At 41.9% G+C, this 15,889-nt stretch overlaps 1 protein-coding gene across 2 annotated transcripts; it reads left to right on the forward strand.

Annotated features, from left to right (window-relative positions):
- Positions 1-4,702: 4,702 nt before the first annotated feature.
- lsr (lipolysis stimulated lipoprotein receptor) lies at positions 4,703-15,185 on the forward strand. Of its 2 annotated transcripts, none has more exons than XM_079561912.1 (11): positions 4,703-4,833; positions 6,181-6,510; positions 8,670-8,789; positions 8,989-9,045; positions 12,175-12,321; positions 12,743-12,946; positions 13,032-13,088; positions 13,475-13,594; positions 13,693-13,981; positions 14,616-15,054; positions 15,141-15,185. In XM_079561912.1, exons 1-11 carry the CDS (start codon positions 4,794-4,796, stop codon positions 15,174-15,176), a joined length of 1,839 nt encoding a protein of 612 aa, XP_079418038.1. In that variant the 5' UTR covers positions 4,703-4,793; the 3' UTR covers positions 15,177-15,185. The 2 variants fall into 2 exon arrangements, with proteins under 2 accessions (XP_079418038.1, XP_079418039.1); XM_079561913.1 differs by having other exon boundaries at positions 13,478-13,594.
- The last annotated feature ends 704 nt before the right edge of the window (positions 15,186-15,889 follow it).

Consider the following 15,889-nt stretch of genomic DNA (forward strand, 5'->3'; position numbering starts at 1 on the left):
TTTGTATTAGTAAAGGCTATAATGTGAAGCTTCCTATTTACTATGGTTTGAATGATAGGCAGTGGCGTTGTTTAGTCACTAGGTGGCAGCAGTAGCAGGTTGTTCAAGAGACACTGGACTATAGAATGGTGTCCTTTCTTTATTCATGCATAACTGACACTTGAGCCATGAGCTGAGAACACAAAACATTAATAAGAAGCCGATGTCGTTTCACTTCAGCAGTGTTTGAAATTAGTATTTATTTTAACATTTGCACATAAATTTTAACCCATATTATTGGGCCTTTCAATGGAACTTGAAGTAGTTTAAATTGTTGCTAAAGGCACACTGCGTAATATTTTGGACTATACTGTTGCCAACGATATGAAACATTCTCCTAATGACCTGCTACACACAGAAAAGTCTATTTTTACCACGAGTAATCAAGGAATGGACTTGGATGAGGACCTAACCTATTTAAATCTCATATTTGGCTGCCTTTAGTCGACATCTCCATGGCGATGAGCTGGAGACGTCCCGCTCCCAGTAAAGTTACTGCCAGGTCTGAGGAGGTGAGCCGCTCACATTTGTTTTTCATTTGTTTTTTTTGTTTTTTTCCACAATAATAATGTCTGTAATAAAATAAATGGTTGTATTTCCTTTAATCTACTGGATGAAATGTGACGTAGTGTGGCTTTAATAAAGCTAAGTACTGTCATGATGATGCTTTGTCAACTTCATTTTTCTATAAGGGTTCATTGAAAAGAATATTTACTAATGAGCCCATTCAACATAGCCGATTTCCATACACTGTAAAGCTGATTTGATTGGTTGTAACCAGTGTTGGGAGTAACTGAATACACATTTAGAATACTCATTTTGAGTAACTGTATTCTAAAGTAAAGTTACTCTCTCATTTGAGGGTATTTAGAATACAGTTACTCTCCTAGTATCAAAGGGATACATTGCAGTTAATTCATAATTAAGTTTCAGTTTCATATTTATAAGCACTTCTGCACACTTAAACTAAACTAAACTAAGTATATTCATAGCTCAATGTTTTTTTGGGCTGCAGACAGTTGCAAAGTGCTTTCATTCATTCTGAATTAGTGTCAAATAAGTTTGTAACAAGTGTAGCTGCAGGTTTTTAATCCCACATCGCTTTTATGCATGATTATAATGCAAATCAATGTGAAAGTATTTGAAGTATTCACAGTACAGTACTCGGATTCGACAAAGTAACGGAATAGGTTATCAAATACATTATAAGGCAAGTATTCAGTATTCTGTTACTAAATGCAATTTCAAAGTGTTCTCCCCAACACAGGTTGTAACATATGCTAATAAAGTGGTAAAAACACCATGAATGTTACACGTTAGGAGAAAGATTGTATTGAATGATCATGTTTTTGTAGCTGCAGGTCTACAATATTAAATATGGTCTCTGCACAAGCCTGAAAATGTAACAACACTATCATATTTGAGAGCAAAAGAGTTAATATAACCAAGCCCTCAGTTTGCTTTTGTACATGAGATGTGAAGTTGTTTATGCTTTGTAACCGTCAGTTTTGACTGAGACAAAGCACTCTAAAACACAAAACACAGCACGACTGCACTGCTACATCCTAGTGCCTCTTTATGTAGTTTCAATGATTATTAGTCTATATGCTACATTTAGGTTGAGTTGTTGAGGGCATAGGCATGTAATATATTTGCATGTTTCTGTATATTGTTTGTTAATAGGCTTTAATAATCTTTTATTTCTGTTTCGTTCGTTTCCTGTTTTTATGTGGCCTATACCGGAATGAGCCTTATGAGGTTGCCTCTGTTTGAAATCTTTCTTTATGATGAATCTCTCCAACAGCAACAAAGCCGACAAGGAGGACAGTCACACAAGCAGCACGAGGTGCAAAAGTTAAGAATATGATCAAACAAACGCAAACTTTTAAAAGACAGACACGTACCATGAAACGAAGAAAAGAAAAGATGGCCTCATCCAAACATTGTACTTACATGTTGTCTGTTGTAGAAGTATTTGCATTGTTGGATACATGCCTTTGTTTTCACATGGCGACTGTGTTCTTTGTGAAGTGCTATTTACTTAACTTTGCCTACACAAAATAAATGAATGAAATTAACTAAACTGCATTTGCCGGTTTTACAAACAATTACACCAATATTCATTTAATCTCTGCAGAGGACATTTTATTAAAATGATACCTGGCTGATTCTAAACTTTTGTCCATAGAGGTTCCTGGGGCTTCGAGTTGTTGTCATATTTGTTGCACTGTCACAGAGGGTACGGAGGAACTATTTGACTGTAAAGTATTACTTTTACTTAAAAAATACTTCATGGCACTTCAGTATGTAACTCTATTCAATTGCTATTTTCCATATACTTTATTTCAGCTAAATGCTTCTAAAACATGAGGAGGTTTTCTCTTAATATGAAAACAACCATCTTATGCTTAGCATAAATCCAAAGGAAACGCTCACACGCTGCTCTGAGGTCACTGTGCCTCAAACTGAGACGACCTGTGTGATGTGTGTCAACAGATCTAAACACTTCACCGACAGCGAAGAGGATCGAGGTGGAAGATCACAGAGATGCAAAATGTGTATGACATCAGTGAGTATCGTAGTTAAAACATAGGCCCGTCAGTAATCCTGCATATTCAGTCCGTCTCCCTCTTCCGCATTCAAAGCGCCAGCCCACACTCTGGTAAATGTCACTCAGAGATTTTCCTTGAAGTTTGCTGAAACCATTCTTTTTTTTAATTCTACTTTTGCACTGCTGCCCTGATCACAGAAGAAAGTGTGCCCTCTACTGGCACTCATTTTTAGACACATGCATTGTTTTAAGTTATTCTACTATTCCAAGGCTTAAGTGTCAACTTACTAATCAACTTCAGATATGCAGGAGGGATTGTGAGAGCTAGAAACGAGTTTGGGCCAAAACAAAACAAAACAAAAACAGGGAAAAATCAGGTACCCCAGCTTTAAGTGTCTTGCTCATGGACAGAACCGCCGAACAGCAGCACTTCATGAGCAAGAGGTGTTGCTTTGTACATACATATATTCATTTGTATTGAAACGTTCTGTTTCAATGACTTTTTTTCTTGCACATGTCACAGAACAAACATAAAGGCTATGAACAAATGCTATGTTATGTGTGCATGTGGTCGACTTTGGTTGTTGTAAAGCGCTATAGAAATAAAACTTGGTTGATTGATTGATGTGGCCTTAACTTTACATTTCTTTCCGTAGATGTTTTCAACAATAGTCACAAATGAGCTCTGCATCTAGCATATACACAGCCATTTTCATTTAGCCAGTACAGTCCCTGTCAAACTAATGAATACATAATTGCCGCCCTATCCACTCGTCTGGGCTGGAATTGAACCACCGACCCATTAGATTCTTATTTTCAGAGCTGTTCATGAAATAGCCTACATTTCCAAAATGTATGGGATGGCCCGTGCCAACAATACCAGAACAGGCTGAAGCTTTGGCCTTTGTATTCATAAAGTGGACACTACTCTGGATTACACAGCCATGAGGGAATATATTGTATGAATTAATATAAACTAGCGTTTTGAAGCAGTTTAATGCCTGTTTTGTACATTTATACCTGCGTCCCCAGTACAACCACCTGTTTAATGATATCTTTCAGGTCTACCTAAAACTAATCATTTAAATAGGTCTACTAAAAGTGGACCAATTTAAACACACAATTAAGGTTAAGGTTTGTACCTGGGGACCAGAACTTGGTGCTACACCCCTGCTCAACAGACCGGAGACTGGGGATTTAAGAGGAGCAGAGAAGAGTACGGGGGAAACTGGACAGGGCAATCAAAAGGTGGTGAGAGTATGAGAATAGTTACTATTTTGTAAATATGTTTTCTGTCGTGGGCAGTGGCAATTAAATTTTGAGCATATTGTTTGCAAACTGGAATTGATTAATTAATTAAAAACAAAGTAGTTGATGTGCTGTGTTGTTTTTGTTCAGTAGCAGTAATATGCAGTTATTAGCCATGTCCACTGCATTTTATTTTTATTTTCATGAGACCCCCCTTGAAATGACCAGGATCCCCCATTGCCCCCCCCCCAATCAACATTGTCTGGAGCCGCCACTGTTCCGAGGGAAGAACTTTGTCTTTCAAGTACATTACAAATAGGAAACAAAGCCAGACAATGTAGCCCTCACATCTGCCTAACCACTGAGCTCTTAATGCGTACAACCTTTCCTAAGCAAACTGAAATATAACGCTGCAGCTAATCTCCTACTTTCCCCCCATCACAGTTGACCTATTTACCCAAAAAGGCTACACAGACTTCACATTAAACTGTTGCTTATTAACCACACATGGAGATAGCCGGGGCGACGGTGCCTGGGTCGTACCAAAGAGCAGGTGCGCATTCCTCCAATTTCATACGACCTTTCATTGTAACTGCTCGGTCCAAGATGATGTCAGACAAAAACACGTTTTAGTGGCGCTATTTCACAAACTAAAACGCCTCCACTGCCATCAAATCCTCACTTTTATCTACAAAAAAACACCGTATACAAAATGTTCCCCCCCGTGTGCCGCGGCAGGTTTCAGTGGGCTCACCTGTGATGTGTGGCGTTCAGGTAACTCCCCCGGGCTGGTATCGAGTGTCACGGACAAAATGGAGATGTCGCTACCTGGCTGAGAGGGAACACTTTAAAAAAAAAATAATATCTAAACATGCATTTTTCTTCAAGTTTTTGTTGAGTGTTGCGCGTTTTGATTCGATACTGTACGTTTTGAGTCGTACAAACGGGACGCAAAATGCTGTGGACGTTGCTTCTCGGCGCGTTAATGGCGTCAGGTAAGTTGTTTTCACCGAGAACTGGGTGGGCCCCGCTTCCGCTGTACCGTGGAGATAAAAACGTGCGCTATTATGAGGAATGGATGTACGATAAAGCGAACTAATATTTAAAAAATAGAATATTGCATTATGACTTTAAACACGCGTGCTTCTGTGAAATAATACTGTTTTCCGTCCTCTCTCTGGAAAAGCCTTCCCTGCTCAGATGCTTGTCAGAACTTGTCATTTTCCTCGCGTAGATATTTTTGGCTCCTGCGCCCCGACACAAAATCACATTCGAATCAACCCACAAAACTCCCTTCACATTATTTATTTTCATTATTATTGCTACAAAGAGCATCGGGTTACTACCCTGTCATAACTGACCCACTGGCTGGGAGGTTCATTCAGACCTACATGGAAAACAATGGGCCTTTCACCAGGCTGCACCTGCTACACAGAAATATGGCTTAAAATGAACATAAGTGAGGAGGAAAAAACACTTGACAATTTGTTATCCCAGAAACATGTAGGAATCTATTTGAATATAGTACATGGTGAAAAAAAAAAACCCAAATCGATTGGAGTTTGTAGTATCTGTGTTTCTCGATTAACCAAGTGCATTTTCTCCAGTTCAACCCAAATCTAAACACCTGTTGTGCCTCATTTGAAAGCTAAGACCTGCAAAACTCATATTTTTTCCTCGCATTGTTGCTGTGCGTTTTTGTCACACATTTTCCCCCCCTTTTTAAAAAATTTTTTGACGCGTTTTTGTCACTTTTTTGTTGATCTCTTTTGTTGTTGTTGCTTTTTCTACATTTTTTTTGGTCACTTTTGTTGCTTTTCTTCAGTTTTCTGTTGCTTTTTTATCGATTGTTTTTTTGCCTTGCATTTTCAATGCTTTTTTTTTGTCACTTTTTTGGTACTTCTCTGTTCCGTTTCTGTCACTTTTCTGTTGCTCTTTTGTGGCTTTCATGTTACGTTCTCGTCACACATTTTTGTCACTTTTTCGTTACATTTTTGCCACTTTTTTATCGCTCTTTTGTCGCTGTTTTTTAAGAGGCTTTCAGATTTGGGTGAGGTCAGACTGGAGAAAATGTGGTCGGTTTGGGTGGGGGTTAAGAGGTTTAGAAGAGCTGTAAACTTTTCTACGGACAGTCAGACACACTGTATCACTTCTGCAATAGTTAAAGATAGGTGCTTTCTGAGGTGACTCACGACACCCACTCTCCACTGATACGAGCAGTGTGGTAACATGTGGCCTCACAGACACCACTCCCTCAAAGAATAATGACTCTCTTGATTTTTTCCTGTCTCCTAAATGTTGATTGTCTCAAAACCTTTGCCTGATTTTTCTTTCTTTTTTAGACTACGCTATGGGCATAACCGTGCAGTGCCCGACCAAGAGGTATGTGGCCATCCTTTTTCAACCCATCACCCTGAACTGTGAGTACCAGACGTCCTCCAGTCAGCCCCCAGTGGTCCTTTGGAAGTACAAGTCGTACTGTAGGGACCCGGTGCAGGCTGCGCTCAACCCCAGCAGTGCTGAGAACATCATGGCCCAAAACAACCCCAACTACGACCCCAACATCGAGTGTTCTGATTCCCAGCGGACGGTGCGCAACGTGGCCTCAAAGGACCGCAGCGCGGTCACTCTGGGTCCGGACTACCAGGGGCGCAAGATCAGCATTTTAAACAGTAAGCGACGTCCTCTGAACTTGAAAATGTTTGGGGAAATGAGAAAATCATTTGGTCTTTTGCTTGCTTCCGCTTCCTTTATTTGAGTTCATCCTCCCTCTTGTCAATAATATATTCCATTCACATGCAGTGTGTGATGCATTTTGTGGTTCATTAATCACCTTCCTCTATCGCCTTCATACAAGAAGGATTTAAATGGTGCTTGAGTTAGACAAGCAGATGATGTCAGTGGTCCCAAAGCACCAGCACAAGTTGGTCTCCTGTTCAAAAGGAGGAGAGTCTGGTATTGTGCCCACAGTCGTCCCAAAACGGATGAATGCAAGGCTTTCAAACCTCATTCAGAAAGAACTTGAAACTTCTCTTACCTGTAATTAAAGTAGTTCACCAAAGATGGAACTTTTCTGTATGATGTTTTGGATTGGATGTTGCTCTGATTAGTTAATCCACCAGACTATCACATCCTTCAGGACACACAGAGACAACGTGGAGTACCGGACTACACCTCTTTGATTGGAAAAGCATGTATGCTGCCTTCATGTGGTCTTGTAATTATGGTACATACTAGTGATGCACGGGTTGAGGGTTCCACCGCGGACCCCGCGGCCTGACCGCGGTTCGGGTCGGGTCGTGAAATTCTCCTTTGATCGCGGGGCGGGTTGGGGCGGGTCAACAAATGCCGGTCGCGGGCACTCTATGCCTCCGTATGCGCATTTATTCAATTCATTCATAAATTATTCCGTCGTCTTTACAGCAGGTTTTTGGCATAAATATACGTCGCATTTTCATAAAACAAGCAGCGTTTTGCAGCTTGTGATCCAGAGAACACTTTTGTGGAGCTCATGTCTCCTATTTTCCACCGTATGTGCGACTGTGTGTGACTTCGCGTTAGGCCGACCTCTGTTCTCCTCCTCTCTCCCTCTTGCCCAGCGCTCTTCGGAGAGAGAGAGAGAGAGAGAGAGAGAGAGAGAGAGCGCGCATGAGGGGCTGACACGCCGGTGCTGTTCATACGGATCATATTTGTAACGCGTAATTTTTAATGGTTGCAGGTGCGAGTGCGGGTGCGGGGCGGGGCGGGCTGTAAAAAGAGAATAACGTTGCGGGGTGGGCCGGGGAGGGTTAGAACCTGCTCCAAATGCGGGACCCGCGGGTTGAAAAAACCCTGACCCGCGCATCACTAGTACATACCACTTGCAGAGTAAGAAATTGCACATGAACGCCGCCGCCTCACCTCGTATTTTGATGCCCGAGTTCCCGAGATGAGAGAACCTTTGACCTTTCAACACAGAGAGCAGCGATAATACGATTTTGTGTCTTAGCTGAGTGTTATGAAGCCGACACTATGCATTTAGCTTTTTACATTCTCGATGTTAACACAGTCTCTTTTTACACACTTATTATCTTATAAAAAGAAACAAAAAGTAAATCTTTCATTTATTTATTTTTTCATCAAAGCTGATACAAAGTCACAGTAGTTCAGTGGTTTGTAGACGACTTTCTCATGTGAATTTATCTGTTTTATAGTGTAATTATTTTTTTTTCCACTTCCCAATGGGAAAGGATCATCTTTACCAGAGCACATGAAGGCAGCAGTAGTCTGACTACCTCCAGAGGCACCTGTACCTAAGTTTGGGAACCACTGATGTTTTAACATACTAGTATTGAGAAATATTTTATTAGTTTTGGAGACCAATATGAACTACTTTAAGTGATAGTCTGGAAGTCTAGAAGCATTACAAATTTTATAAAATGTGCATTTTGGTGTAAAGTAAGCAATAATATAGAAAGTATGATTTTTTTTTTTTTGTAAAGTCCCTCCTTCCTGGATCTCAGCAACTAATCAGAGTCTGGTATCCTCCTGCGTCGACCAATGAGACAATCTTTTTCTTTGAACCAGCTTGTCAGGGCCAATCAGGAGGGAGGGGGAGGAGCTTGAACTTTTACTTTTGAAAACTAAGAAGGGCTTTCTGTTTAACAAGGGGAGGAATTTGATTGTTTACTTTAAAAATTCACATCCATCTTTCCTCACTTTGCAAACCTACAGACTATCACTTTAATAAATTGTGTTTCCGGCTAATTAGGACAGGTCTAATCATTTTAAGCAGACTCCTATGGTACACACATTGGGTTTGGTCTCAGTTATTTGACTCTTTGTCCCGCAGATGCTGACTTGAACCTGGCGCAGACGGCGTGGGGGGACAGCGGCGTGTACTACTGCGCCGTCACCTCCTCCTCTGACCTGACGGGGAACACCGAGTGCTACACAGAAGTCATCGTGCTCGGTGAGTGCACGGACACCGGCCTCTTCACACACTCATGCCATCAGTATCCTTCCTCCTCCCCCTTAGCTAGAAGTGCATGTGTGAGAAAATGCTCGACAGATAAGGACCAAACAATGAGTTGGTTTGGGATTTTGAAAGTCAGATAAACACGGGGCCAGAGCAAATATAAAGTAACTGTGACCTTATCTTTCTTTCACAGAGAGAAAGTCAAATACTACTGATCTTCTGCCCGAGATTGACTTACTGGTTATGGAAGGTACAAGCCCCTCAATAAAACCACAGTTGTAGAGTAGATACTTTGTGGGAGGGGGAAGACCTGTATGTGGCTTTGGCAAACATCATGAAAGTATTCAGAATTGTGTCTGTTAAAGTGACTCCATTAACTGATGAAACGCAAGAAATATTAACATTTTCTCTATAGTTTTCTATTTTATGGAGACAAAAAAAAAGCATGTAAAAATTTGAGTTTATGTTGTGACTAGTGAAAAACAATTCTGAATGAGTCTTCTGTATGTTGTGCTCTGATTTAAGCATGGGCCAGGTCTCGTCTCACCCTGACAAATAAATCCAATCTTCAATTCAAATAGAAATAGCTATTTGAATGGCTGTGAATCTCAAACCCCGCAATATTTTTTCTCCTGCAAACAGCAAAATATCTTGACTACACATGCAGACCCAGTAGTTTAGAGTACGGTTCCACAATTTTGTTTTTATTGAAAGATAAGGAAGGCAAATCCAAAGCAAAAACATTTAAGGACATTTCTTCTTTTTTTTGTCTCTATCTTTAAAATACAAAAAATAGCACCGTTAAACACCCAGAGAGTAAAATAGCAAATGTAGCATTATATCACGTCCAAAATTGGGATTAATTTCAGTAAATATAAAACAAAACAAAAACCATCCCTGCCAAGCTGTAGTAATCTAGTCAATTAAAAGCCGAGGCTCTTTTCTCTTTAATCATATACTGTTTGGCATATTATCCCACTTATTCCAGCGTTTAATCTTTAAATTCACTATGAAGGTAATTATATATATATATTATATGGCGCAGTCCTGGACAGTTGGTTCTCTCTGTTCTCTGCACTTCTTTGTAATCGCTCTTTTAGCTGCAGAGGCTGAGCAACGTCTTGCATTTGAATCGACTGCAATTGTTTAAAAATCGGTCTCCACATTATGATTTAATTTCAAATGATTTAATTTGTCTCGAGATTCTTAAGCATTTTATATTTCAATCTACTCAAATGATAATGCGTCTGGACATGTTTAAAATGTGCACTGCGAACTCGAGCTTAAAATAAATTGCCAATCTTGTCGCAATTACAATCGTCCGTAGCTCCGCACAACTAAGACTCGAAGCACCACAGTCAGTTCAAATTGTTAATCAGTCACTCCCGCGCTGTGGTGAATGGTTAACCAGGGCTGCAGCTGATCAGAGAATTCCTACCTCACCATGGGACACCTTTTTCCTCCTAGTTTGCAAGATACAAGTGAAAAAAAAAACACAGCATTTTTAAGGATATGTTGGAGGGAGCTTATTGGACATTTTATCTTCAGTTCTGTAGATGAAAAAGGATTAATCACATTTTAATGGTTACAAAATTGGCAACACTGCTTATCTACGTAGTGCAGTGCCTTAAGAACTTCAAAATATCAGATTCTTGTATTAGTTTGTTCAGTTTTATCCGCACAGTGAACTGAATCTTGAAAAAATCTCAAGTGTACTTGCCATTGCCTTTTGTAGTCCCCAGTGAATCTGTCACTCATTTGGAGAGACGCAGTTGCGGCTGTGGTTATCTGTAGCCCACACTTACTGTAAAAGTGGACCTTTCCCGAGTTTGGTGATAAACTGTTGCTGCCTGGCCCATGCCTGCACCTTCTCTTTCTCTTCATTTGTTCACACTCTGTTCTCTGCCCACACGTGCAACTTAAAGGTGAAATCACGGTTTTACTTTGCTTTCCTGCTTTTCCTTTTCTCCAGATCTAAAAAGCACTTGTTGTTTTCTTTCTTCCCGTCTGTCAGTGTTACAGTGCGACGTGACGTGACATGCAGGGTGAAATCATGGTTTGGGTATCTCTGGGAACTGGTTTGGCCGGTTTGACAGGGATTTGAAAAGTACACAAAGTAGAAGTACACAGCGCATAGATAAGAATCAGCGGTGAGTAAAGTAGTCAAGATATTTACTCAAGTAAGAGTAACGTTAACTTTTAATTAAAAACTTGACCGTGACCCAAAGAAATACACAAGCACAAATAAAACCAAAAAAATGTATTCATTTGAAAATACCATTGAAATATATTAAAGAAAAATTATATGAAACACAAACATGTAGTTTAGGCTTTGAAATTCACAGTGGGAAGATGTTTTTTTTTACTCAAGTAAAATTTACTTGTTAAGTTAAAGATACATTATTTCAATTTTACTGTACTAGTAAAAGTACTGAATGATATCACTACTGCAAAAAAAAATTCCCAATTTTTTCCAATTGATTTTTTTATTCTTGCCCCCTTAATTTTTGCCCGTTTGCATTAGTAGTATTCTCCCTATTTTCCCCTAGTTTTCACCCCTTTTTTTTTTAACCAAATGTATTCCCCATTTCTTTTCCAATTTCCCCAACCATTTATATATATATATATATTTGGTACATATTTTTTCCTTATTCTTGCCACAATATTTCCCAAATTTCCCCCCAAAAATCATTTCCCATTTTTTACACACTTACACACGTTGGAAATTTGCGGATCTTCCAAACATTATTGTTCTGTTTTCTGGTTCTAGATGATTTTAGTGTAGGTCTCAGAAACTGCAAGGCAGCAATTGAACACCTTTGGCTCATCAACTGTGCCTAGCCTTTCTTTGCCTCACTGATTAATGAAACAATCAAACATTTCTGGAAGTTCAAAAATAGCTATTGCACATTTCACAACAACATGGTCGCCTCCCGCGGGAGGTGTTCCAGGCATGTCCTAGTGGGACAAGGCCTCGTGGAAGACCCAGGACACGGTGGTGGGACTATGTCTCCGAGCTGGCCTGGTGTCGCCTCGGGGTCCCCCCAGAACAGCTGGAGGAGGTGTGTGTGGATCGGGAAGTTTGGGCATCTCTGCTGAGACTGCTGCCCCCGCGACCCGGCCCCGGATAAAGCGGAAGAAAATGGATGGATGGACATTTCACAACTATGATTTAAAGCAAAGGAACAAATCTGTCTCTGGAAAGGCTCCATTTCATGTTGTTCAGGAAAAGGACAGACTTTTAATGGGACATTATCTGCTGATTGGACCTCGTTTTAGCCAATCACAACTAAGCCTAGAAGCACTAAAGCAAAGTAAACGTATAGAACTCCTCCTGATCCGCTGTATTCAAGTGTGGTGGATGTGTTTGTGTCCACAGACTGGCTGCTGGTGGTCCTGGTGGTCATAGGCTTCCTGTTGCTCCTGATGCTCATCGGGATCTGCTGGTGCCAGTGCTGCCCTCACACCTGCTGCTGCTACATCAGCTGCCCCTGCTGCCCCGAGCGCTGCTGCTGCCCCCGCGCCCGTGAGTACAAGAGGGGAATCGCACTAACGCAGCTATTGGGCTTTTGCTGTTCTTAAAGCTGACGAAAATGTACAGATAATAAAATTGAAATAAAAAAGTAGTGAAGGAGCTATTAAAGTAAAATTGTCTAATGTTGCAGTTTGAAAGTGCTGCATCTTATAAATTCACTGCCAAAGGAACAAGTTTGTGTTGTGTTCACGTCGCCCTCCATGAAGCTGTGGACCTTGAATAAATGTGGTTGTACATGTATTAAAATAAATGTTAAGTTGACTAAATACATTTTCGATTTCGCCAAGTAAATTAACATAAAATTCAAGCTTTTTACTTTTATTCTAGCCCTCGCTTTGAAGAGAAGATAATCTTAAATTGAAATCTACCTTCACCTGCCTCACATTGACCAACTTTGCGTTTCTTTTCCCAGTGTACGAAGCGGGAAAAGCAGTGAAGAAAGGCATGGCTAACCAGTACGCCGCCAACTTGTACGGGCCGCCGCCCAGTATGTACGGGCAGCCAGCCTACAGCGGCATGAACCAGCCCGCCATACCCATGCTTCCCCTGCCCAACGGAATGGGGGCAGCACCTCCACCCAACGGCTACGGGCGGGACTATGACGGCGCAAGCTCGGGTCAGTTATTTTCTTTTTTGGTCATTCTGTGTAAAAGTATAATGTCACTTCTACTAATGGTGCTGGCCGTGATGTGTCTGTGCAGTGGGACAAGGCTCTCAGGTGCCTTTGCTCCGTGACCAGGACGGTGGAGCTGACCACAGTAAGTCACACAAACTCCCAAAGCGCTTACAGACTAGTGATGCTTCAGACTAACCTGGTAAGAGGAAGATTCATTTTGTCAGTGCGAATAACATGAGCACAGTAATATCAATCTGTGAAGAGCATACCATACTGTCGTCATGTTGTTAATTGTTTTCAAAAGTGCATGTTATTGTCGGCAAATGTAAAACCCAGCCACTCACGGCAATGCTGCCACGTGATTGGTCCAATCCACTAGTGGATTCCAGCCTAAACCTCTCAGGTTGAGCTTTATGTACACACTAACTTTATTTGTTTTTCCAAAAGCCGAATCATCATCGTTGTATTTGTCATTATTACATATTACCAGTGGTTCCAGTGATTAAACATTACTCTATCTGTCTTCAGCAGCTCGCAGTGGCTATCGGATCCAGGTGGACCCTGATGGCAACGCCACTCGGGCCATTTACTACATGGAGAGAGAACTGGCCAACCTGGACCCCTCCAGACCTGCCAATTACAACCGCTGTGAGTCACTAATGTTCGTCTGTGCGACAGGGAAAAGTGTGTATTAAGTTAAGTACCACCTATATTTAAGTAGCGCCCTGTTTGTGTGTTATGTCCAGTGGATAACGTGAGTGAGGTGACCTCCCTCCACGACAGTGACAGAAGCAGACCGCCGGGCCGCTCCCAGCAGCCCGCCCTGTCCACTGTGTACGACCGTGACGAGGCCATGAGCACCATCAGCAGTGTGTCCCAGCACGTGCACCGCCGGGACGACCGCCGGGACGACCGCAGGCGCGACGGGGACTACCGCGTACGCGCCCGCTCCATGGACAACCTGGACGACATCGGCAGGCGCTACGACCGAGATGATTACAGCCGCCGCCCAGAAGAGCCCAGGGGCCGCAGAGGGTAACAAAACCAATCTGGACTCTGAACTTTTTAAACACTTTAAATAGAAATGTTTTAGTGTGGAATGTATAATCAAAATGACAACATTTTCTCTGTAGCTGATTCTAAAACTAAAACGTAGTGTCACAAGACTATAGGCCCTATCGTCTGAGGCTGTGAACCTGCACACACCTGCTGTGCCAGTGCCTGCAGCCAGAGGCTAGAGGGTAGAGGGAACAAACAGGTCGACTGAGGCGTGCTGTAAAAGCCGCTGCTTCCCATTCACAATCTCCTCATCTCTTCCTCTCCTTCACATTGCACCTTTTATTCACAGCTCTCACAGGACAAACTACAAACTTTATTTATCCCACTGTGAGTTAAACACTGTCCGTGTTCTATGAAAAAGATACTATGCTGATGGTCCTGCTTTGGCAGAAACACGATCAAAACACTAGCAGGCAGTCACCCTCCAACCCCCCCTTCACCTGTAGTGAGAGTTTGTGAAGAGTTTGCATTTTCTGTTCTTCTCTGGGGTCACGAGTGCCTTTACAATCTGAGGCTTCTCTGGTTCAATGAAGGACAAATGAGTAAATACATTTTAATAGCTGTGGAGTAATAAGTTAAGTTGTGTAGTAACGTGCTGCTTCCCCTTCAGCTCGGACGATGGGTGGAGCAGCAGCGCTCGCAGTGGATATGACCGCGGTTACGACCGTGTCTATGACGACCGCAGGGGGCGGGACTACTCCCCTGACAGGAATGGAAGGGGAAGCGGCATGGCAGGTCGGCGTAGTCGCAGCCGGGACGACCTGATGGACTTGGAGAGGGACAGGCGCAAAGCAGGCGGAGCCAGAGGGGGGCGGGACGACTATGACGACAGCATCCTGCGAGAGGCCATGGAGAGGAAGAAGATGAACGAGCAGCAGAGGGCGCGCAGCCGTGAGAGACTGGACAGTGAGAGTGACCGCTCAGACAGGGGCAGAGCACGACCCCCTCCACTGCCCTCTAACCCTCCCTCCGGGTACCCCGCCCCTCCTCCGCCCCCATACAGCGACAACGAGAGTCTGACGTCTTCGAAGAAAAGCAACCTGCGCAAGGTATTTTATAATGTACAGTATTAGAACAGTTACTTATTACAGCTGTGGAAAGGAACCTGTTATTTATGAACCTTCTGTCTTTACAGAATGGAGCGGTCAGTCGGGAGAGTCTGGTGGTGTAAAAAAGTATCTCGTCCTGTTCGTGCAGCAGCGAGAGTGTAAATACAATTATCACAGCTTGATCTATTATTGATATATGTTAAGATTTCTTACAAATAACTTTTTTTTTATTGATGTAAATGTATTTTGGATGTTCTAAAATACTGTGGCTGCCACAAGTGCCTTAACCTGTACAGAGGAGTGAAAGCTGATGTGTGTGTGTGTTTGTGTGTGTGTGTGTGTGTGTGTGTGTGTTTGTGTGTGCGTGTATTTGTGTGTGTGTAGAAGTGCGTTTACGAAGATTCATAATTTTATTTCGATGACTGTATAATCGTGCTGGTGGAGGCGTATTTCTTTCTCCTGTAGTTTTAACCTTTTTTTAGTGAAGACTTGATCATCAATGATGTACTTACTCCCTTTAGTTTTTTGTATTGAATGAATTTCACAAGAAGAGCTTGAGTTTTAAATGTGTTTAATGTCAGTATATTGTACAGCCTCGACATGAAGCACCCTTATACATGTGTACTTGTGATTTTGTTTTATTTCATTGCTTTTTACAATAAATGTCTGTGACAGACAGCTCCACATGGCTTGTTATTTCACCACTAGATGGCACTGTTTCTCATGGTTCAGAGGAGTGTGTTTACAAGTCCTTCACCACACTGTGTTTTTGTCATGTCTACATGTTCAGTTCATTTTGTCAGTACAACAATTATGCATGTGAACAAAAGAAAAC

Source organism: Gobius niger (genome assembly GCF_951799975.1).
Source record: "Gobius niger genome assembly, chromosome: 8".
NCBI lineage: Eukaryota > Metazoa > Chordata > Actinopteri > Gobiiformes > Gobiidae > Gobius > Gobius niger.

What these genes read in the sequence shown, in the direction of transcription:
- lsr (XM_079561912.1), top strand. Translation starts at nt 4,794, where the DNA reads ATGCTGTGGACGTTGCTTCTCGGCGCGTTAATGGCGTCAG. An exon ending in TGACTTACTGGTTATGGAAG is followed by an intron (nt 9,046 to 12,174) that starts GTACAAGCCCCT and finishes TTGTGTCCACAG; the next exon opens with ACTGGCTGCTGGTGGTCCTG. An exon ending in CTATGACGGCGCAAGCTCGG is followed by an intron (nt 12,947 to 13,031) that starts GTCAGTTATTTT and finishes GTGTCTGTGCAG; the next exon opens with TGGGACAAGGCTCTCAGGTG.